At 34.1% G+C, this 24,858-nt stretch overlaps 1 protein-coding gene and 2 long non-coding RNA genes across 11 annotated transcripts; all 3 read left to right on the forward strand.

The window, feature by feature from the left end:
* The first annotated feature begins 368 nt into the window (after positions 1–368).
* LOC126724218 (uncharacterized) lies at positions 369–10,339 on the forward strand. 7 transcript variants are annotated; one of them, XR_007654809.1, is made up of 12 exons: positions 369–1,158; positions 1,474–1,518; positions 1,607–1,699; positions 1,884–1,959; positions 7,448–7,647; positions 7,769–7,861; positions 8,289–8,389; positions 8,522–8,539; positions 8,965–9,118; positions 9,619–9,711; positions 9,797–9,849; positions 10,061–10,339. It is a non-coding gene; the product is annotated as an uncharacterized LOC126724218 (long non-coding RNA). The 7 variants fall into 7 exon arrangements; XR_007654810.1 differs by lacking the exons at positions 369–1,158; positions 1,474–1,518; positions 1,607–1,699; positions 1,884–1,959 and adding exons at positions 5,713–5,810; positions 6,060–6,682; positions 6,993–7,077 and having other exon boundaries at positions 7,517–7,647; XR_007654806.1 differs by lacking the exons at positions 369–1,158; positions 1,474–1,518; positions 1,607–1,699; positions 1,884–1,959 and adding exons at positions 5,720–6,682; positions 6,993–7,077; positions 7,251–7,377 and having other exon boundaries at positions 7,517–7,647.
* Positions 4,173–5,652, forward strand: LOC126724219 (uncharacterized). 3 transcript variants are annotated; one of them, XR_007654812.1, is made up of 3 exons: positions 4,173–4,624; positions 4,812–4,899; positions 5,258–5,383. It is a non-coding gene; the product is annotated as an uncharacterized LOC126724219 (long non-coding RNA). The 3 variants fall into 3 exon arrangements; XR_007654814.1 differs by lacking the exon at positions 5,258–5,383 and adding an exon at positions 5,558–5,652 and having other exon boundaries at positions 4,174–4,624; positions 4,812–4,891; XR_007654813.1 differs by having other exon boundaries at positions 4,175–4,624; positions 4,812–4,891.
* A 1,214-nt stretch (positions 10,340–11,553) lies between the features above and the next one.
* Positions 11,554–22,057, forward strand: LOC126724207 (putative disease resistance protein RGA1). Its single transcript, XM_050428639.1, has 3 exons — positions 11,554–15,948; positions 16,354–16,443; positions 21,616–22,057. Exon 1 carries the CDS (start codon positions 13,189–13,191, stop codon positions 14,095–14,097), a length of 909 nt encoding a protein of 302 aa, XP_050284596.1. The 5' UTR covers positions 11,554–13,188; the 3' UTR covers positions 14,098–15,948; positions 16,354–16,443; positions 21,616–22,057.
* Positions 22,058–24,858: the final 2,801 nt, after the last annotated feature.

Genomic DNA, 24,858 nt, shown 5'->3' on the forward strand with positions numbered 1-24,858 from the left:
ATGAGAAAAAACCGGCTAGGTCTGGTGGTGGGCTAAATGAATTGAAGAAGCTGAGCAATTTGGGAGGAAGTCTACTCATTCATAATGTGGGACATGGAGAAGATGACATGGTGGAATGTAATGCCACAAATATGAAGGAGAAACAACATCTTCAAAATCTGAGAATACGATGGAAGGATCAAGAGTGGGATGATGGAGAAACAAAATGTTATGATGAAATGTCACTGGAAGGCCTCCAGCCACATCCAAATCTTAAAGCATTGGAATTGCAGAATTATATGGGTGTGAGAATTCCAAGTTGGGTCTCTTCTCTCACTAATCTTGTTCATTTTCAATTATATGAAAATAGGAGATTACAGCACCTTCCATCGTTAAATCAACTCCCTTTTCTCAAGTATGTCTCTCTTCAATATATGTATGCACTTAAATACATATGGATAGATGAAGACAGTGTTAGTAACGTGTTGGGTGCTTCCTTTTTTTCTTCTTCTTCAAAAACACCATTCTTCCCATCCTTATCTTCTCTATATATAAGGGGATGCCCAAATCTGAAGGGATGGTGGAGGAATTCAGATGATGATGATAATGAGCCACACCATCTCTTACTTCCATCATTTCCTCCTTCTCTTTCTGAATTATATATCAAAAAGTGCCCTAACCTGACTTCCATGCCCCCATTTCCATATTTGAAAGAAGTGTTATCATTGAGGGGGTGTAGCTGGAAGGTATTGGAACAAACAATGAAAATGAAAATGAAAATGGGAGCAACAACCACATCAACCTACTTTCCTCTCTCTCAATTACAGAAATTACGATTAGAGGATTTTAACGATTTCGAATCTCTTCAAGAGGAGGGGCTGCGGAACCTCGTTTCTCTCCGGAAACTCTCTATAGAAAGTTGCGATGGATTGGTTTCTCTCCCTTGGATAGGCATCCTCACATCACTAAAAACCCTTGAAATTGTGGGATGTAACAATCTGACATCACTTCCTCAAGAGATTCGCAATCTCACCTCTTTAAAAGACTTGACAATTAATGATTGTCCCCTCTTAGGGCAAAGATGCAAGAGGCAAATAGGTGAAGATTGGCCCTTCATTGCCCATGTCCCACGTGTATATATGGATTGGCTGAACTAGTAAGAAGAAACAATTTCTTCAGGTATGCATCTCATCTATCTATCTTTTAATCCCAAATTAAAAATCAACTTTTAAAACTATTCAACTTCTTTTCTTATGCTGAAAACCGAACCAATTGAAAACTTTCTTTCTTTCTTTTTGGTCTTTTTTTTTTATCTTTTTCCTTTCTATAAAATGTTAATTAGACACATGATTTCTTCACAAAGTTATTTGAACAAGAAAAATTAGGATAATGTAATTCATCCTTTTGTTTCTTTCTTTCTTTTCATTCTAATGATTTATATCTTTGTACCTAAGATAATATGATGTGTGTGTGGTTGCTTCTTAATAAATGCAGAATCTTAATCACAATCACAGTTATAGTCAGCCTCTTCTTCTTCAGGTATGCATCTATCTTCTTCTTCTTGTTGGTGCCTTTTGAGATTTGCAATATTTTGGAGAACTTGTTAGTTATATGACTTCTTATGCAGAACCAACTGAGACAAAGAACAAGCTTGGCCTCGAAATTCGGAACCTTTTCAAAAATTGCAATTGTGCAACGGCTTAAGAACTAGAACTCAGTGGTAATCTTTTCGTTCTTTTATTCAAAAACTATGTAGATGATTATTTCAAATTATTAGGATTTTTTTTTTTAAGTATTTCATTTGTTCTTTTATTCTATCGTTTCTAAAAGTTAAAAATTTTAATGAGATGAATAAACGAAAAATATTTGTTTGCTTCCTCACATGTTGAATCGTTGATGTGAAGACGGACTTGGAAGTCAGATAAGAACGAAAGAATGACTAAATGTGTCTAATTTGTTCATTCATGCACAAATTCAAAGGTAGATTGGATTGAATTTTTATCTATTACTCAATTGAAAATTTCCAATTAAGGTTTTTCTTTTTGCTTGAATACCAATAGAGATTAGAGGATACTGTGATTTCTCTTACTTTACCCATTTTTATATAATAGGTTGTTATGCTCAAAACAACAACACCCAAGTTTAAGAACTTTTGGTTTTTCCAATGGTTGCTATTTTGGAACTTTCTCTCTCTGCCAAAGCGGTGGCCCTTGCTTCTTGAATTTTGGCAATGGAGTCCCTGTGTGAACATGAGGCAGCAAAAATATGGGTAGGAGGGAAAGAAAATAAGACTGGAATCCTCAATTGCATATTTAACTTCTCAATCATTTGACTTATCAGTTATCACACAGAACAAATCAAGGCAACAACAAACCTGGCTCAAAATTTTGACCCTGTTCAAAAAGTTTTGGCCTTGAAATTGTGTAACAATTAGTGGACTCAATGGTAATCATCTTCTCTCTCTTAAAAAAAAAAAACATTTGGGAAATCTCTTAATGTTTTGTTTCCTTTCTGTATGTTCAAAAGTCCATTGTTGCATATATGACATCTTCACATATATGGAGAAGAAAGGATAGCGTTTATATCTTTGACTTTAAGTTATGAGCTGATGTACTTGGTTGCTTTGCTGACAATTGTGGAAATAGAGAAAAACTTTTACCACTTGAGGGGAGTATCTACCATGCCAACTAACAATGCAGGAATTATCTTATTAAATGGATTCTGTTTGGTCAATTATTTTCTCTATATATAAGCTTAAAACATGTTCTTATATATACTAGAAATTGATTTCCACAATGTCATTGGGTAATTGTTAAATAACTAATGAATTATATAGTTTATGGGTTAAGACAATAAGGCTAAATAATTTGTTCTTTTCCCAAATGTTTCTAGAGAATTCATTTAAGTCAGAAGTATAATATGAGATTAGTTTAGTTGATTTATTTAGTCTAGTGTTTCTGGACATGCACAAATCCAATGATAAATTGTCTAACAGATTTCAGAGTGCCCTCCTTTTATTACTTCATTATGTATTATTTTATGGTGGGTTATTAATGCTCAAAGCAGCATCCAAGCTTAGGAACTTTTCATTTTCTATGTGGTTGGTGTTTTTTCTATTTGTGTACCTCCTAAAGCCCCTTCGGTTATTAACTCTTTGTTGTGCAGATGTTGTTTGATATTGGGCAACATTACACATGTTCTTTTCTCTAATCACTGTGAAGAAGAGGAGGCCAACCTGCAGGCCCCCCACACGAGTATGGGGGATAGAGTTCATGGAATTTTTAGGCCATAGAGTGGTAGAATGATTAAGGATGGTTGAGACGTGATAAGTAAGAGAAGCAGTTTGATTAAAAATCCCAAAGACGGAGTAATTCACTGCAAAGTGATGCAGAGGTAAGCAAATTCTGGCCTTTGAACTATTCTTACCTTATCTATCATTTAATCCCAAATTAAAAATCAACTACTGGTCTGAACTGAACCAATTTAAAACTATTCTTACCTTTGAACTATTCTTACCTTTGGACAATTTTTAAAACTATTCAACTTCTTTCTTCTGCTGAACTGTACCAATTTAAAACTCTCTTTCTTTATTTCCGGTCTTTTTTTTTTCTTTTTTCTTTTTTTTTACTTTTTCCTGTCTATAAAATGTTAATTACACACACGATTTCTTCACAAAGTTATTTGAACAAGAAAAATTAGGATAATGTAATCAATCCCCCTTTTTTTTTCTTTCTTTTAATTCTAATGATTTATATCTACGTACCTAAGAGCATGTTGATAATATGATGTGTGTATGGTTGCTTCTTAATAATTGCAGAATTTGTGTAAGAATCGGAGACGATTTATTAGCTTCTAGAGGAGGAATTAATCTTGCAAAAACCATTGCAAGAATTAGCTTATTTTGCAGGTCTATATGTCTATTAAGATTAATTTTTAAATTCTCATTTGAACTATTGATATATAGAAAATAACTAATGGTTTAGTTACTGCTTTTGATGGGATAATTACTTTTTTTATTACTTGAATAACTAAGACTTGAAGATCCCTCATTTTGCTTACTCCCCCCCCCCCCCCCCAAAAAATTTTGAATAATTGGTTGTTAATTTCAGAGCAACACTCAAGTTTAAGAACTTTTGGTTTTTCAAGTGCTTGTTATTTTGTCAATTTCTCTACCTCCTAAAGTCGTAGTCCTTGCTGCATTTGGTTGTAAGGTCCCTCTAATCTTGAGGCAGCAGCACATTTGTTCTTTTCTAATCAGTGGGGTCCAAATACAGTCCCACAAACATGAGTAGGAGAGAATATTGGATAGAAGTTGGAATCTAATGGCATCTTTAACAACTTCAGGTATTTGACATTTAATGAAGAAACCAACACCAATAATCTTGTTTCGATATATCTTGGAGAATTTATCAGGCATTGGACTTTTTAGGTTTCACGAACTTAAAATTCAGTCCCTATTCAAAACTTTCAGGCCTTGCAATTGTGCAGCATGTCCCAGAATTGCAAGTGAATTATCAGAATCTGCTGACAACAATTTCTTAGTCATTTGACATCTTATGTAGAACTGAGTCATAGAACAAGCTTAGGTGCAAAATTCAGACCCTATTCAAAAACTGCAATTGTGCAACAGGTCAAGAACTCAGTGGTATTCATTTATTTTCTTTTTTTCCAATCAAAACTTTTATAAGACACACGATTTCTTCAAATTATTAGGAGAATAAAAAAGGATAATTGTTTTATCATCTGTTCTTTTATTCTAATGATTTATATCTTTTCATCTAAACTTGTGTTAATGAAATGACATATATGGTCGCTTGTGTTCATAATTGCAGAATCATAGCAAATTTCTTAGAACTTTGAAGGGAGGACTTGACTAGGCAACTAACACTGCAGGAATTAGCTTACTAAACTGGTATTTGGGTAGTTATTTTTTTATTTTTATTCATAAAAGTTTTTAACATATATCTACTAAATGCTTTTCATGAGATGATTAAACCAAAATACTCCTCACATGTTTGTGTGTATACTGGCTTTAAAAAGTTAAAAAAGAATAAGAGAATGAACGAATGGGCCTAATCTGTTCATAAGTGCACTAATTCAAAGATAGTTTGAATTGAATTTGTATATGTTAATAGAATATAATTACAAATTATGTTTTAATTACTTCAAGTATCTTGCTTTTTATGCACAACTGAAAATCAATTTTTTTGTTCTTCTTTCTGCTTTTTGAGGTTTTGATATTTTGAAGAACTTCTCAATCATTTGACTTCTCACGCAGAACAAATTAAGGACAAACTTGGCTTACCTTGTTCAAAACTTTATGGCCCAGAAATTAAGGCAAGTACAGTCTTCTACTCAATGGTAATCATCTTTATTTATTAAAAAAAATATATATTCCCTTTACTTTTTTCTTTCATCTAAACTTTAATTAGATTCATGATTTCTTTAAATTATTAGGAGAATAAAAAGGGATAATTGTATATTCTTCCTTTTGTTCTTTTATTCTAATGATTTATATCATTGCATCTAAGCTTGTGTTGATGAAATGACCTATATGGCTGCTTCTTAATAATTGCAGAATTGTAGCAAATTTGGTAGCATTTTGAAGAGAGGAATATAACCAGGCAACTATGACATTACAGGGAATCAGCTTACTATAAAAGTATTTTGGTGGTTAACTTTTTTTTGTTGGGGGGGGGGGGGGGTTGGGGGGGGATATTTGTTTACTTCCTCACATGTTGATGTAAAGACTGACTTTTTAAAGTCAGAACTCAGGAGGACACAAGAGTGACTGAACGAGTATAATTTTTTGCACATGCACAAATTTGAAGGTAGATTGGATTGAGTTTTTATCTGTTACTCAATTAAATATTACTAATTAAGGTTCTTCATCTCACTTGTATTCCAATTAAGACTTGAGGATAACACCATTTTTCTTTTCATTTTCTCTATCGTTAGTATTTTGTCTATTTGACTACCTCCAAAAGCATAGCCTTTGCTTCTTAACTTTTAGTTGTTCAGTCTCTATTCGAACAATGGGCAACATGACGCATGTTCTTTTTATAATCACTGGAAAGAAGAGGGGGCGAGCACAGTGTAATGGATGGATAGAGTGTATGGAGTTTTTAGGCCAAAGAGACGTAGAAGGAGTAAGAATGGCTGAGCTGTGATGGGTAAGAGAGGTTGTTTGATTAGATGTCCCAAACTGGAAGGTATTGGAGTAGACAATGAAAATGGAAGCAACAACATCAACCTACTTTCCTCTCTCTCTCAATTAGAGGTTTTAGGCTTATATTAGATTAACAATTTAAAATCTCTTCCAAAGGAGAGGCTGCAGAACCTCATTTCTCTCTGGGAACTCTATATAAAAAGGTGTGATGGTCTGGGTTCTCTCCATTGGATAGGCATCCTCACCTCACTACAAAGCCTTAACATTTGGGAATGTCCCAAACTAATGTCACTTCCTCAAGGGATTCACAATCTCATGTCTTTATATGAACTAGGAATTGATAATTGTCCCAATCTGATGTCACTTCCTCAAGGGAGTTGCAATCTCACCCCTTTAAAAAAGTTGGAAATTCTTGATCATCCCCTCTAACAACAAAGATGCAAGAGGCAAACAGGTGAAGATTGGCCCATCATTACTCATGTCCCATACGTGTATGTGGATGGTTTGATCCACCAAGATGAAACAATACTTCAGGTATGCATCTATCTATCTATCTATCTTTTCATCCCAAATTAAAAACCAACCATTGGTTTTTGAGGATTTTGATATTTTGAACTACTTCTAAAACTATTCAAATTTGTTCTTATGCTCAACTAAACCAATTTAAAATTCTCTTTCTTTTTTGTCTTTTTTCTTTTTCCAGTCTATAAAATGTTAATTACAAAGTTATTTGAACAAGAAAGATTAAGATAATGCAATCCTATATTTAAAATTCTAATTATTTATATCTTTTTACATAAGAATATAATATGATGTGTGTATGATTGCTTCTAAATAATTGCAGAATCAGAGTCAAAGTCAGTTTGTTAACACTCCAAGAGGAGGACTTAATCTAGCAACTACCATTGCAGGAATTAGCTTATTTTTAGGTATTTTGTTGGTTGATTCTCTTTTGTTCATTTAAAAGTCTCTCATTTGTTCTTTTATTCTTTCATTTCTTAACTTCCTTCTTTTGTTGAGGAAGTAACATATTTTATTTTAATGAGATGATTAAACAGAAATTTTTTGTTTGCTTCCTCACATGTTGAATTGTTGATGTAAGACTGACTTTGAAGTCAAAGAAGAATGCGAGAATGACTGAATGAGTCTAATTTGTTCATTCATGCACAAATTGAAATGTGGATTGGATTGAGTTTGATCTTTTACTCGATTAAAATTTACCAATGAAGGTTTTCCTTTTTGCTTGAATCCCAATTAAGATTAGAGGATTTTGTTACTTTACCCATTTTTATATACGAGGTTGTTATGCTCAAAACAGAACCCAAGTTTTAGAACTTTTCGTTTTTCCAATGGTTGGTAATCTGGCAGTTTCTCTCTCTGCTAAATCCGTGGCCCTTGGTTTTGAATTTTGGCCGTGGGGTCCCTATGTGAACATGAGGCAGCAAACATGAATATAGGAGGGAAAGAGTTGAATCGGTTGGCATCTTTTACTACTTCAGGTATTTGGTTTTTTATGCAGATCCGAACACCAATTTTCTTGTTCTTCTTCTTCTTCTTCATCTTTGCCTTTTCAGTTTTGATATTTTGAAGAACTTCTCAATCAAATGACTTCTCACGCAGAACAAATTAAGGCAACAACTAAGCTGGTGCAAAATTTGGACCCTATTCAAAACTTTTTGGCCCTGAAATTGTGCAACAAGTCATGAACTCAAGGTTATCATCTATTTCCTTTTTTTTTTTTTTTTTTTGGAAATCTCTTATCTGTTTTGTTCCCTTTTTGTATGGTCAAAGGACTGTTGCTACATATATGATCTCATCACATAAATGGAGAAGAAAGGATAACATCTATATCTTTGTACGTAAAACTTCTTTGATGTGATGAGGTGATGTTCTTGGTTGCATTCTGACAATTGTAGAAATGGAGAAAATCTTTTAACACTTTGAGGGAGTATCTACCCTGCCAACTAAGACTGCAGGAATTAGCTTATTTTAATGTATTCTGTTTGGTCAATTTTTTTCCTTTATATTATAATTTTTTGTATCAAAAAGGAAAATTACTAGCAATATAGTATCAAAAAGGAAAATTACTAGCAATATAAACTTTGTTACTTTTTTAATTTTTATTTTCCTACTTTTATAGGCCAAATCACTTTAAAAACTTTTTTCCCTAGTGATTAAATCTTTGGATCTTGTGGCACCTGCTACTGCTACAGCCTCTACCTCATCTCCAAATATATCAAGGTAAAATATTCTTATCATTTTCATTGTGCCTTAGCTTCTTATTGTTGTCCTCCCAAAAAGAGGAGCTCTTTCTGTAGTAAGCTCAATAAATTTTTCTGTTGTTCTTGTGCTGAAAATGTTTCATTTTTGCAGATACTTCATAACTTCCAGGTATGCTTTCAGATTTTTTTATTTTATTTTTTGGGTGTGTTCCCTGTTATACATAAGCGTTCTGTACTTATGATAAAATTTTTCTCCAAAATTTCAAACAGAACTGTGGAATATCGTCTTTTCTCTTACTTCTTTACCTATTATTTTATGATGGTTTATTAATGCTGAAAACTTGAACTCAAAAACTTAAATACACATGCACTGGAATCCTGTTCATCTAGTCGAGGAAGATTTCAAGCTGAAAGTGAAATAACACAAAGAAAGAACAAAAAGGGGCAGAAAAGTATCATCAAGCTTGTTAGAAAAAATCGATTTTCCACTAAGATCACAATTAATTGGAGTTGTGCTAATGATAGGAATGTCTGTTTCATGTTATAGTATCAGTTTCCCAATAATATTCTTTCTCTTTTGTGGTTGGGATGAAGGTCACTTTAACAATTTCTTTGAAGTAAGTGCAAAGTGTGAAGATGATCCTATCGTTGTGTAATATGGAGAGGAAAGAAAAGGGAGAATTTTGGTTGAATTCCACTTGGAGTACCTTGCCTTTTCACCTGAATTCTCCTGTTACATTTTGTTGTTGTAAGTTATAATCTTGGAATTTACCTTGTACGAATATTGCTGCTTGGTGAAGTTGTTAATCAAGGAAGAATTGGTGATTGAAGTTTTGTCCTTCTGTATTCTCTCTAGAAGCAAGTTTTGAGAAGCCTTCAGAAAAGGCAATTTTACATATTTCTCACAACAATTGAAGTCAAATCCAACTAGGTTACATCTTGTCCTAAAAAAAAAAAATAAAAAAAAAAAAAAGAAGTTAAATCCAACTAATTCCTTCCACTTTAAGTGTGAGCGTATGCCTTCCAAATCTTGTCAATAGTTCATTCCTGTTACACTCATCCTTTGCCCAAATGTTTGCTGGAGTTGTCTTAGATTTTTTTTGGTCCTACTTATTTTGGTCAGCATAGTCATAGATTACTTCAAGAAGTTCTTGTTGGTTTATTCTTCTTCTTCTTTTTTTTTTTTTTTTTTTTTTTTTTTTTTTTTTTTTTTTTTTTTGTTGAAGACTATTGCATTATATTTTGTAGGTAAGATACTTGGAGCCTCTGTTCTCGTTTTGCCAACTAATTGCTTCAATGTTGTACAGCTATTCTTATGGGTTATTAGAGTGCAAAGAAGAGGTAGCTATAATATTCTGAGTAAATGATGCAATTAAGCTGTTATTGATATTTTAATATGATATTTTAATCATTGTTTCCTCTGTAGATGGCGGTTCCATTGAGCACACAACTTGTCTCAAAACTCCTTTTCCATGAGAGGTGAGCCTACATGTTTCTTTTTTGTAAAATTGACAGTTCCTTTATATTTTTAAATATCTAATATTTAAATTGTAGACTCTATTCTTTAATTTACTATGGAAAACTACCTTGTTTCCTTTCATTATGGGGTGAAAGTTATTTGCATGCATGATCATATCTCTAGGTATTTGAAGATAACAAAAGTTTCTCTAACTCCCTTATTCTTTGTCAGGGATATCAATACTATGATTGTGGAGTTAACTATTTGAGGGTCATCAAAAGGGGATTATTCACCATTAATACAGAGCGCAAATTTTATGTCAAGTCTGGAATTTGACTCATTACAAGGAAGATGGTTAAGATCACATAATAATGTGGATTGGTTATTGTTCTCGTTTGGAAAAGTATTAGTCATCTTCAACAGTTGCGCCAGAGAATGAGAACAATTGAACAGATCCATTCATTTCATTAGGAATGCTGAATTTGCAATTCTCAACTTGTTTAATGTTGCTGTCAGTTTGACTATCAAATATTTCATTTCTTCAAATTTTATGATTTGGGTGGCCAGCTTTGTGTGGCATTTTCGTGTGAAACCAGTTTATTAGGTTCTTCTTTGCTACCTGGATTTGATCATAGCTAGGGTGCTCTCCATTGTCCATACTTTTTTTTTTTGATGGGATCCATTGTCCATACTTGTATGTCAATTTATGTTTTGTATTATTATTTTTATATGGTGAAGGAATACTCCAGAAAGAAAATCTTTTTTTTTTTTTTTCATAATAAAAATTCAGATTTATACAATGTGTTGTATGACTCAAGTTTTACATATGTATGAACACCTTCACTGTAAATGAGACTATTATACGTCTGAAAGTGATACTTTATTGTAGCAATCCTTGTTTCAACTTGTTTTTTTTTTAATATTTTTTTAAAGGATTTTTATGAAAATATTTTAAGGAGAATTTAATAGTATATTAGCATTAAGAAAAAGTTTTTTTTTAATGATACCAAACTTAAGAAAATGATGACTTGAAATTTGTACATTTCCATTTGAAAGATAATGTATTAATTAACAATCTTCTAAAAAGTTGGATTTTTCAAATAGGGCTAATAGTGTATAGGACAAATAGAGCAACATGTACTAAACATTAGGTATTATACAAGATTACATCATATGAATATATGCTTCCCCATAAGTGTTACATTTTGTAGGACAAGTTTTTTATATAGCACACTTTTTAAGTATACTAATAAAACATTATGTCCTTGGCGAAACCCTCTGTATTTGATTTTCAAGAAGTCTACACAAGTGCAATTAAAATCCTAATACTAAATTTCTTTTAAGAATTTTACAAGAAGTTTGCTTACTTTTAAAAAAAAATGCTTGAATCATCTACCATTTTTTTTTAATAATAAAATTTGAGATTTATACATTATGTAACACAAATACATTATGAACACCTTTGCTCTAAATGAGACTCTATTCTAGTAAAGCTTGTTTCAACTTATTTTTATTTATTTATTTAGTCTATTTTAGATAAATATAGTTTTAAAATTTTTATTTTTATTTTCTATATATATAGTTGTACTTTTACACAACTACTTTCTCCTAGTGTCAGCATCAACAGAACCGTGTGGGGTGGTGTTTGTGCCACCACCAACCATTCAAAGACACACTACAAGATTTTGGATTAGAAGATAAATGTGTGTGTGGCTACTCTAAGCTCATCTAATAATCCTGTAAGAAAAACAATGGCTGAAGGAGCTTTGTTCCACCTTGCAGAAAAAGTCCTTGAACTGCTGCGTTCCTTAACCCTCCAAGAGGTCAAACTGGCCTCTAGTGTCAAAACAGAGATTGAAAAACTAACAAACACAGTTTCCACAATCCAAGCAGTGATTCTAGATGCAGAAAAGCAGAGTTCTCAAGACCATCAGATCAAAGATTGGCTCAAAAAGCTTAAGGATGTTCTCCATGATGCAGATGACTTGCTGGATGATTTCTCCACTGATGTTTTGCGACAGATAGTGATGACAAAGAAGGTACGCATTTTCTGTTCAAGTTCTAACCGGCTTACTTTTAGTCCTAAGATGGGTCATGAAATAAAAGCAATTAGGGAGAGTCTAAATGCCATTGCAGAAGTTAAGGAGGATTTTCATTTTAGTCAAAACTTCGTTGAGCCACAAGTCATGAACAGGGAAAGGAGAACTTATTCTTTTGTATTTGAAGAAGTTGTTGGGAGAGAGAATGATAAGGAAGTGATTATAGAACGTCTTTTTAATGATAATGTTGTAGAGAATATTTCTATCTTTCCAATAGTTGGCATTGGAGGATTGGGGAAGATAAGTAGACAACTTTAGCTCAGCTAGTATATAGTGATGAAAATGTGGACAAAAATTTTGAGCTAAAGCTATGGATTTGTATCTCTGATATCTTTGATGTAAAACGAATTGTTAAAGAAAGTTTAGAACAGTTGACAAAGAGGAAGCATGAAGGAAGCCTTGAGATCTTGGAAAAACAGTTTTGAGAAGGATTCAATGGAAAAAAAAAAAAATACTTGCTTGTCTTGGACAAATTGTGGATTGAGGATAAAAAGAAATGGCTTCTCTTGAGAAATTTGCTAATGGTTGGTGCAAGGGGAAGTAGGATAATTGTGACCACACGCTCAAAAAGGGTAGCATGGATAATAGGGTCAATTTCATGGTATGCTCTAAAAGGCCTACCTATAGAAAAGAGTTGGAGCTTGTTTGTAAAAATGGCATTTGAACAAGGCCAACTGCTAGAACACCAAGCCTTTATAAGCATAGGAAAAGAGATTGTGGAAAAGTGTGGTGGGGTACCTCTCATCGTAAGGACAATAGCAAGCTTGCTACGTTCCAAACCTTCAGAAAATGAATGGCAATTCTACAAAAAACTATGAACTCTCAAAAATAACACAACAAGAAGAATATGATATTTCATTAACACTTAAGTTGAGTTATGATCATCTACCATCACACTTAAAACAATGATTTGCTTATTGTAAATTGTTTCCAAAAGATTCCGAAATTGATGTAAAAACACTTATTCATCTTTGGGCAGCACAAGGTTTTATTAAATTATCAAATTCAAAGCAACGTATTGAGGATGTTGGCAAAGAGTATTTTATGGTATTACTTTGGAGGTCTTTTTTTCAAGATGTAATAAAAGATGAATTGGGCAATATAGTATTTTGCAAAATGCACGATCTCATGCATGATCTAGCAAATCTTGTGGTTGGGGCAGAAAGTACCATGTTAACTTTAAGTGAGGAAAATATTGATAAAAATCTTCGTCATGTATCATTTGATCTTAGGTATTAATTGAGGCAATTCCCAATCCCCATGGTTAAAGGAATGAAAATACGAACAATTCTTGGAGCTAGTGTAGGGCAAGAGTTGGGTAAATTAACTTGTGATGCACTCATTTCAAATCTCAATTATTTACGCACATTAGATTTGAGTAAATTAAAGCTATGTATAGTGCCAAATTCAATTGGAGAATTAAAACATTTACGATATCTTGATCTTTCTGAAAATGAAGATATTGAATTTCTCCCTAATTCCATTACTAAACTGTTGAATTTGCAAACATTAAAACTCAAGTACTGTAAGTCGCTTAGAGAATTACTGAGGGAAATTAAAAATTTTGTCAATCTTAGGCATCTAGATATTTTTGAATGTCAAAGACTGACTCATATACCCCTTGGACTTGAACTTTGTACTTCTCTTGAGATACTATCACTTTTTGTTGTAAGCAAGGCTGAGTGTAGTGGTGGATTGAGTGAATTGAAGGAGTTAAGTAATTTGGGAGGAAGCCTAAGTATTAACAATTTGGGACATGGAAAAGATGACATGCTGGAGCTGGAATGTAAAGCTGCAAAACTGAAGGAGAAACAACAACTTCAACAATTGAAATTATGGTGGGACTCAAGCTGGGCCGAAAATAATGTAAGTTATGATGAAATGTCACTAGAAAAGCTCCAACCACATCCAAATCTTAAAGCTTTGAAGTTGTGGTTTTATATGGGTGTGATAATTCCAAGTTGGGTTTCTTCGCTCACTAATATTGTCGATTTGGAATTCTATAGAAACAGAAACTTGCAACACCTCCCACCATTAAATCAACTACCTTTTCTAAAGTCCGTCATCCTTAAGTATATGGAAGCACTTGAATACATATCAAAAGATTCCATTCGTAAAGCACTTGGTTCCTCAAAAACAACATTCTTCCATCCTTATCTTCTCTCATAATGTATGAATGCCCAAATTTGAAGGGTTGTGGAGGAAAGTTGATGGTAATGAGCCAGGCCATCTTTTACTACCCTCATTTCCTCGTCTTTCTTTTTTAAAGATTACCGAATGCCCTCACATGTGTTCTGTAAGGTTGAATTTAATTAACCATCTTATTGGTTTTATTCTGTGCCAAATTTGCTTGTATTTCAGCATTTAGTAACCCTGTATTTAGGTGGGTTTTGTTGTAAGGGTAGTGAGTGAAATAGAGTGTTGAATGCTCAAGAGTGTGCAAGAAAACAGAGACTCGCGGCTTGATCTCGTGGGTGACTCGCGGCTTCAAGCCGCCAGATGCAGCACACGTGCCAAGCATGCCAGAAGGTGAACAGTCATGCTAGCCGGAGCACTACAGGACAAAACAGGACAACTGGCCATACGGTTATCTCGCGACTGGATCTCTGACTCAGTCAAGTCACGAGGCCAAGCCGTGAGCCATCCCTGTTTTGAAAAACCTGACGTTTCACATTCTCCTCTCACCCCAGTATAAATACCCCTTATACCCACATATGAAAGAGAGCTTCCAGAGAGAATTTTGAGAGAGAAACCCTAGAGTAAAACAAGATTTATTCATCTACAATCTTTACATAAGAGTCTCTTCAAATTCCTCAACTCTCTTCTTCTCCATTGTCAAACCCTTGAGAGGCATTTTACCAAAACCTTGTTCTCACCATATTCATTACTGTGAGAGGGCTGTTTGGTGTTCTGGGAAGCAGTTAGGAAGAAAACAATCTACATTGGTTGATACTATGGTCAAGTAGCGGAATCCGGGAAGTTAGAAAAGAAAAAGGTTCGGCGCAACCTCGTTGGAGCAAGAAGCTTGGAGGGCGACGGAGAGATTTTACGTCGAGGGCTTTGGTTTCCTCTTCGATAACACATCGCGTGTTGTCTTTGTTTTTGCATCTTCCTTTCCTTTTATCTTTGCCTTTTATTATCTGTTGTGGGTTATGATTTTAATTTGGCTTAAATAGTTTCTCCAATTCTATATTATAGCTTTTGTTCATTTTCCGCACACTAGTTGTTTGACATAAAGCTTGAATTGGTTAATTTGTAAATTGGGGGTCTAAACCTTCAAGAGTGTTTTTACACTATTTGAACTTTCATATTCCATGCCCCTGTTTCCATATCTCAAAGAAGGGCTTGTATTAGATACAACTAGCTTGAAGGCATTTCAGCAGACAATGAATATGGGAGCAACACAGAGTCCATCAAGAACAGCAACGACATCAACAGCCGCAACATTAGAAGAGGTTAACGATTTAGAATCTCTTCTAGAGGAGAAGTGTTTAGAAACCTCGTTTCTCTCCGAAAACTCTTCATTTACAACTGTAATGGACTCAGGTCTCTCCCTTGTAAAGGTATTCAACATCTCACCTCACTTCAAGAGATGGAAATCATGTACTGCAATGAGCTTGCGCTACTAAACGATGAAGATGATGGCATGCAATGGCAAGGCCTTAGGAGCCTCCGTTTTCTTCATTTAGAGAGAATTCCAAAATTTGTGTCTCTGCCAAATGGGCTTCAACATGTTACCACTCTAAAATATCTCAAAATTATTAATTGTCCTAATTTGATGGCTTTACCAGCATGGATAGGCAACCTCACATCACTAACAAAAGTTGAAATTGACAAATGTCCGGAATTAACATCACTGCCTCAAGGGATTCACAATCTCACTGTCTTACAAGAAATAATAATTACTGAGTGTCCCCTCTTACAACAAAGATGCCAGAGGCAAACGGGAGAAGATTGGCCCAACATTGCTCATGTCCCATATGTGTATGTGGATAATAAAGCAACACAAAACTTCTTAAGGTATGGATCTATCTTTTTAACCCCAAAATTTGAACCCTATTCAAAACTGCAATCATGGGTCAAGAACACAGTGGTAAATCATTTAATATATATATATATATATATATTTGAAATTTCTTTGCTTTTTCATCCACCTAAACTTTAATTACATACATGATTTCTTCAAAATACTAGAAGAAAAAGGATATTTAAATTAATTCATTTAAAAAAGTTTCAAATGTATTTACGTTAAATACTTTTGTTATTATTTTATGAATCTACATGGTGTGAAGACTTGCTTTTATAGTCAAATAAGAAAGAGAGAATGATTGAATGAGTTCAATTTGTTCATACATGCACAATTTCAAAGGTCGATTGGACTGAATTTTTATAAGTCAGGTTGCTAATGCTTAAACATGACCCTAGGAACTTTTTATTTTCCAATGGTTGAATCTTTTGGACCTAGTTGCACCTTCTACTGCTGCAGCCTCTACCTCATCTCCAAATACATCAGAGGTAAAATATTCTCATGATTTTATTGTGCTTAGCTTCATATATATTGTTTTCTGGCCAAAAAGAAAAGTTCCTTTTGTAGGGAATTTAACCAAAATCTCAACCTGTGAGAAACAAAACAAATAGAGAAAACACACGCCAAAGAAAAAACAATCACACGCACAAGACAATATTTACGTGGTTCGGCAATTTGCCTACGTCCACGGAGTTGCAGGGATTTCACTATTATTAGGGAAAATACAATAGTGCACAAGAACACTCTCAAGAAACCCAAATCACAATTACATCCTAGCACTCTCTCACAAAAAAAATAAGAATAGAAGCTGACTGCCTCTCTTTTCTCTATTTCCTCTCATGCGGCTCCTCACTAGGTTAATTAGAATTTCTCTCTAATCTCACACGGCTGCACTTGAAATATAATATATATTAAGGTCAAAGCCGGCTGGAGTAAAATTTCCTATTACAAATAGGATTTGGTCAATAGTGACCGACGTGGGCTTGTGGCAATTCAAGCCACACACGGCCCACTTCAACAAATCTCCACCTTGGCTTGAATTGATCAAGCTACACGAGAAAACTCCTCCATCAGCTCCACCTTAGCCCTTAAGGGCTCACAAGCTGCAAACATCAGCCACAAACCTCCATAACACAATCCCTCATCCCTGCAACTCATCCTCCCGTCCTCAAGCTAGAAGACCAATTAAAGCTGCGCACAGCTTCAACTTCTCAATAGTGACACCCTTAGTCAACATGTCTGCTGGGTTCTTAGATCCACAAATCTTCTCAAGCATTACCAGCTTATCTTCAACAAGGTAACGGATAAAGTGGTATTTTGTCTGTATGTGCTTCGACTTTGAATGAAAAGTCAAATTCTTGGCAAGAAAGATTGCACTCTGACTGTCACTGTGTAGAATGCCCATCTCCTACTTCTTACTCAATTCATCTAAGAAACCATGTAGCCAAATCATCTCCTTTCCAGCTTCAGTTGCTGCAACATACTCAGCTTCTGTACTAGACAAAGTAACAATCTTCTGTAGATTTGAAGCCCATGATATAGCTGTACCACCCAGAGTAAAAACAAACCCAGTAGTACTCTTTCTACTATTAATATCACCAGCAAAATCAGTATCTACATAACCCTGCAGTTTCAAACTTGCACCTGTGAAGCAAAGACATGTATCTGATGAACCCTTCAGATATCTCAGAATCCACTTGACTGCCTCCCAATGCTGTTTTCCAGGCCTACTCATGAATCTGCTCACAACTCCCACTGCATGTGCAATGTCTGGCCTTGTACACACCATAGCATACATCAAGCTGCCAATAGCTAAGGCATAGGGCACCTTGCTCATGTGGTCCCTTTCTTCTTCTGTCTTCTGTGATTGTTCTTTACTTAGTTTGAAATGACTACCCAAGGGTGTGCTCACTGGTTTAGCTTCATTCATGTTGAACCTGCTGAGAACTTTCTTCACATACTCTGACTGTGAAAGCTTCAATGTACCATTAGCCTTGTCTCTAATGATTATCATACCAAGGATTTGCTTTGCAGCTCCCAAATCCTTCATTGCAAACTGTTTGGACAATTGCTTCTTCAGATTATTAATCTCCTCAATGCTAGACCCTGCAATAAGCATATCATCCACATACAACAGTAATATGATGTAAGAATTGTCAAAAAACTTAACATAGCAACAGTGATCAGCTTCACATCTGTTGAACCCAATTCTATGCATAAAACTGTCAAATTTCTTGTACCACTGTCTTGGAGCTTGTTTTAGGCCATACAAGCTCTTTTTCAGTTTGCAGACTAGATTCTCTTGTCCTTGAGCAATGAACCCTTCTGGCTGAATCATGTAAAGGTCTTCCTCTAAGTCACCATGAAGGAATGCTGTCTTCACATCTAACTACTCAAGATGTAAGTTTTCTGCAGCCACCATTCCCAATACTAGTCTGATTGTTGACATCTTCACAACTGGAGAAAATATCTCTTTGTAGTCAATGCCTTCCTTCTGCTGGAACCCTTTAACAACTAATCTGGCCTTGTAACGTTTGCTACCATCATGCTCATTCTTTATTCTGTATACCCACTTGTTGTGCAAAGCCTTCTTTCCTACTGGCAATTCAGTCAGTTCCCATGTCTGATTCCCCAACAAGGAATCCATCTCATCCTTTATGGCTAACTCCCACTTGCTTGAATTTTCATCTTGCAAGGCTTCATCATAACACTCTGGCTCACCACCATCAGTCAACAGGAGATAATTTAAAGTGGGTGAATAACGCTGTGGAGGTCTAATGTTCCTGGAAGATCTGCGGACTTCAGCTACAGGTGTACTCAGATCTACCTATGAATTTACATTCTCCTTATCTTCTTCACCCCTTTTCTGGATAGTACCTTCAGTCAATTCATCTAAGTTGACAAATTCAGATTTCTTTTGATCTATCTCTGTAACATCTGACACTACAGTTGACCTATCCTTGTACATTACCTGTTCATTAAATTTCACATTTCTACTTCTGATGATTTTCCTGTTTTGTTCATCCCAAAACCTATAGCCAAATTTCTCATCACCATAGCCAATGAAAAAACATATTTTAGACTTTGCATCAAGTTTACTACGAGCATCAGAATCAATATGAACATAAGAAACACAACCAAAAACTTTTAAGTGTGAAAACTTTACCTCTTTACCGCTCCAAACCTCCTCAGGAAGTCTGAACTCCATGGGAACTGAAGGTCCTCGGTTTATCAGGTAAGCTGCAGTGCTAACAGCATCAGCCCAAAAAGTTTTTGGTAGTCCAGCATGCAACCTCATACTCCTAGCACACTCATTGAGAGTTCTGTTCATGCGCTCAGCCACACCATTCTGCTGTGGTGTCCCAGGAATGGTCTTCTCCATCCTAATTCCCTGTGCAGCACAATACTCACTGAACCCTCCATCTATGTACTCTCCTCCATTATCGACCTCAAACATTTTACTTTCAAACCTGTTTCTGTCTCAACCATGGCCTTCCACTTCTTAAAGGTTTCAAATACATCTGATTTATTTTTCAGAAAATAAACCCATACCTTTCTGCTTGAGTCATCAATGAAAGTGATGTAGTACCTTGAACCTCCAAGGGATGCAACCGGAGAAGGCCCCCACAAATCAGTGTGTACTAACTCCAATTTTTCAGCCTTCGGTGTCCTGCCAGTTTTCAAGAAGCTTACATTTTTCTGCTTTCCTAAGATGCAACTTTCACACATGTCAAAATCAATGGACTTCAATTCTGGTAATTTTCCTTTTGACAGCAGCATCTTCATCCCTTTCTCACTCATGTGACCAAGTCTTCGGTGCCATAGGCTTGTATCAGTACTTGCATCAGCAACTGCAATTATGTCTCTTGGACTTGAGGTCATTTACAGAGTACCAGTTTTCTTTCCATGAGCCAATACCCTAGCTCCCTTTGTAACCTTCCAAGTACCACCAACAAATAGTATTGCATGTCCTTCATCATCAAGTTGTCCAACAGAAATCAGATTCCTCTTCAGGTCAGGAATATGTCGAATCTTCTCCAGTAACCAAACAGACCCATTGGGCAACAATATTTGAACATCTCCCATACCCACAACGTCCAAGGCTGAACCATTAGCCAAATACACCTTACCAAAATCACCTGCAACATAATTCTGTATGATTTCTCGGTGTGGAGTGGTATGAAACGAAGCTCCTGAATCCAAAACCCAATCATCAAGTGGACTGTCTACTGCAAAAAGTAATGCATCCTGTACCTCTTCTGTTACAGCATTAGCAAAATCATCTTCATTCTTCTTCTTAGGACTTTTGCATTGATTCCTAAAGTGACCTGTTTTCCCACAATTCCAGCATTGTACTTGTTGGCCTGATCTAGATTTACTTCTGTTCCGATTAGAATTTCTGGATTTTGATCTGCCCCGATTTGAATTTCTGTTATTACCTCTGCCTCTTGTCTCAAGGTTTAGGGCAGAACCAGATCCTGAGGATTCACCTGCATCTCTTCTGCGAATCTCCTCAGCCAGAATTAAATCTCGTATATCATTATACTTGAGTTTTTCATTTCCTGTAGAATTGCTTACTGCCATCCTCATTGCCTCCCAACTGTTTGGCAAAGAAGCCAAAACGATCAGTGCACGGATCTCATCATCAAAGTCAATTTCTACAGACGACAATTGATTTGTGATAGTGTTAAATTCATTCAGATGTTGTGCTACTGATGCATTCTCTGCCATCTTCAGATTGAACAGTTTCTTCATCAAGTGCACTTTATTGTTTGCTAAAGGCTTTTCATACATACCAGACAAAGCCTTCATCAGATCTGCTGTGGTCTTCTCCTTTACAACATTGTGTGCAACAGACCTAGACAGAGTTAACCTGATAACTCCTAGTACCTGTCTGTCAAGAAGAGCCCATTCATCAGCCTTCATAGCCTCAGGTTTTGTCCTTAAAAGAGGCAAATGCAATTTCCTCCCATAGACATAATCTTCAATCTGCATCCTCCAATACGCGAAGTCTGTGCCATCAAACTTTTCTATTCCAGACGCCTTTCCTGCTTCCTCTGCCACTGCTCCCACTCAAACCTAACCCTAGGCTCTGATACCAGTTGTAGGGAATTTAACCAAAATCTCAACCTGTGAGAAACAAAACAAATAGAGAAAACACACGCCAAAGAAAAAACAATCACACGCACAAGACAATATTTACGTGGTTCGGTAATTTGCCTACGTCCACGGAGTTGTAGGGATTTCACTATTATCAGGGAAAATACAATAGTGCACAAGAACACTCTCAAGAAACCCAAATCCCAATTACATCCTAGCACTCTCTCATAGAAAAAATAAGAATAGAAGCTGACTGCCTCTCTTTTCTCTATTTCCTCTCATGCGGCTCCTCACTAGGTTAATTAGAATTTCTCTCTAATCTCACACGGCTGCACTTGAAATATAATATATATTAAGGTCAAAGCCGGCTGGAGTAAAATTTCCTATTACAAATAGGATTTGGTCAATAGTGACCGACGTGGGCTTGTGGCAATTCAAGCCACACACGGCCCACTTCAACACCTTTTTCTTTCTTTGGCAAACACAATAACAAAAATTTTGTTCTTGTGCTGAAATGTTCCATTTTATGGTGTATTCTTCATAATTTCCATTGTATGCAGTCTCTGATGCTTCAATTTTTATGTGGCTGGTTCTTAACATTTGGTTGTGCTGTCTCTACGAAAATTGGGCAACAATGCAAAGGGGGCCAGCACACACAGGGTATGGAGGATTGTGTGATGGATGAATGAAGTGTATAAAGTTTTTAGGCCAAAGAGAAGCAGTTTGATTAAATGTCCCAAAAGTGGAGTAATTTGCTGCAAAGTGATGCAGAGGTAAAAGAAAATTCTGGCCATTTAATTATTCTTACCTTATCATTTTTGTGCTAATTGCCAAAAGATTATGTAGGAACCAATATCAACAATTTTCCTCTAGATCATCTAGATAGTGAATTAAATACAATATGCCTCTCATGAATCTATTTCTGATGGACGTAAGACAAAATAGATTCTTGTTCTTCAATTGTTTTCCTTGTTGTAAGACTGTTGCATTGTAGGGAAGATAGAGCCTTTGTTCTTGTTTTGCAGACCAATTGCTTTAATTTTTGACAACCATTATTTGAGTAAAACGAAAAGATTTAGCGGATATTGATTAGTGCATAATATGATATTTAAACTGTTTTTTCCTCTATAGATGATGACGGTTCCATTGAGCAAACAACATGTCTCTTTGTGTTAAAATGAACAGTTCTCTATATTTTTAAACATTTATTATTTGTATATTGGACTCTCTTTTTATTTTATTACTAGTTGCATACCCGCGCGTTGCGCGCGGTAATTTTTTTAGGATGGTCTCATTAAATATTTTATTAATACTATAATTTTAGTTATTAACCATTTGATTTTCATTAGTTTTTAAGTTAACAAAAACCTTAAATATACCTTTTTTTTTTTTTTTTTTTTTTTTTTTTTTTTTTTTTTTTTTTTTTACCTTTACACACACACACATATATAGTGAATCTTTACACATACCTTTAAAAAAAACTTTATATATTCCACTTTTTTGGATGCGTAAAATTATAGACTACTACTCCATAATGATAGTGGCTAATTAATTTTATATTTTTTTTAGTGATTTCATTTGTAACGCTTCTTACCATTATCATATATTTACTAACTGATGATTTGCATAACAAAGACGATAAATGAGAGGTAGCATTGTTCATTAGATTTTCGAAAGTAATAGTGCATGAAAATTATATATATATATATATATATATATATTATAAATAAGGTTAAATGAAATGTCAAAAAAATGGATTTTTAAATTTTCTAACTTTATTTCTTACTCAATTTCTACTACTATCAGAGAACATCTCTTTTTTAGTTATGATTTATATGGTTTCCATAGTTAGAATTTGATTAGTTTTAAATTTAAATTTAGTACTATGATTGTATTTAATTATTGATTGTTGATTTATTTTTTTAAGTAAATTAGACGGTTTATGTTACTACACTGTAAAGTTTTTAATATTCTCCACACGGTAATCTCTATTTTTTTTTTTTTTACTTCTCCTAACAACCTCTTTGTTTTCCAATCAACGATTACTAATTGACGTTTGGTTTTTTTTTTTCTTTATCTACTCTTTATTACTTTGTATTGGTTTTTTTTCTATACCATCTCTCTCTCTCTCTCTCTCTCTCTCTCTCTCTCTCCATTGGCAACCTATCATTTTCCAAAATTTGATGATGATTCTATGACATTAAATATGCATTATTAGTTTTTTTTTTTTTTTTAATTTAGTGTTTCTAACTTGATTTGTTTTGTATTTCATTCTTCCTTTGATGCATTGGGTGTGAGAATGAGTGTTTCCCTATCATTACTCCACTTAATGTGGACAATTTTATTTATTTAATTTAGGCAAAATATTATATTTAAAATTTTTAAAAATAAAAAAGGAGCGAAAATATAAATAATTTAATGATATATATGGGGGATGTGGTTGAATTTAAATGTTAAATAAAATGATATGAGAAAAAAAATAAAAATAAAATACATAACAATAAACACTAACTTATCCAAATAATTCTATGTAATATAATAATAGTACATTCTTATATACTATTTTTAATTATTTATAATGAAATATGATAATATTTAACAATCAAAGACATAAAAAATAAATAAAAAAACTTAAAACACAAAGCTAAATCCCATAAACCAAAATAGAGCTCTAAAGAATACAAAACTTTATCAGGCTAAAATAGAGATGCAAGAAAAATAAAAATAAAAATCTACCAAAAAATTGAGGGAGAAAGAGTGGGAGATAACCACTTTTCTGTGAGATAAAATTATGTAAAGAATAGAAGAGTGAATGATAAATTTATATTAAGAGGATGATAATATAAAAAAACAAAATAAAGGAAGATAAAAGGAAAGAGGAAGAGTGATATCAAGGTAGAATTTTTGGGGAGATGAAAAGGTAAAGAGAATGAGAAAGGTTGAAGAAAGTGTAAATGTTAAAAAAAAAAAATGAGTACAATTTGATGAGCACAATTTTCTTTTATTTGAATTTAAGTAATATATTACATTTTTTATTTTGTAAAACAAAAAGAGAGAGAAAATATAAATAATTTAATGATAAGGAGGATATGGTTGAATTTCAATATTGAGTAAAATGGAAGAGAAGAAAAAAATAAGAAAAATTAAAAGATATAACAATAAACATTAAATTATCCAAATTATGCTATGTAATGGAATACTATTTTATTTTTATCTACTATCTTTAATTTTTTATAACGTAATCAGATAAAATTTAACAATCAAAGAGCAAAATAATAATAATAATAATAACTTAAAACACAAAACTAAATTGTATCAACATAAATTAGAGTTCTTAAAAATACAAAATTTTATCAACCTAAAGTGGAGATGCAATAAAAAATAAAAATCCACCAAAACATTGAGAGAGATAAAAATCCACCAAAACATTGAGAGAGAGAGAGAGAGAGAGAGAGAGAGAGAAAAAAAAAAAAAACCTTTTTGTAAGAGAACACTATGCAAAGAATGGAAAAGAGTGACAAATTTATAGTAAGAGGGAAGGGATAAGAAGAGACAAATAAAGGAAGATGAAGAGAAGAATGAATAGCAATATTAAAGTAGAGGGTAGTGGGGAGATGAAAAGGTGAGGGAAGAAGAAAGGTTGAAGAAAATGTAAATATTTAAAAAAATAAGTGAATGTAAAAAAAAATTATAGGAAAATTGGAAATAAAAAATAAATATATATAGATGTTAAAATCGACAAAGATGAATATGTAAAGTCAATAATCTATTTATATATATATATATATATATTTTTTTTTTGT

The sequence above is a fragment of the Quercus robur genome, chromosome 4 (genome assembly GCF_932294415.1).
Source record: "Quercus robur chromosome 4, dhQueRobu3.1, whole genome shotgun sequence".
Lineage (NCBI taxonomy): Eukaryota > Viridiplantae > Streptophyta > Magnoliopsida > Fagales > Fagaceae > Quercus > Quercus robur.

What these genes read in the sequence shown, in the direction of transcription:
- LOC126724207 (XM_050428639.1), top strand. Translation starts at nt 13,189, where the DNA reads ATGGTTAAAGGAATGAAAATACGAACAATTCTTGGAGCTAGTGTAGGG.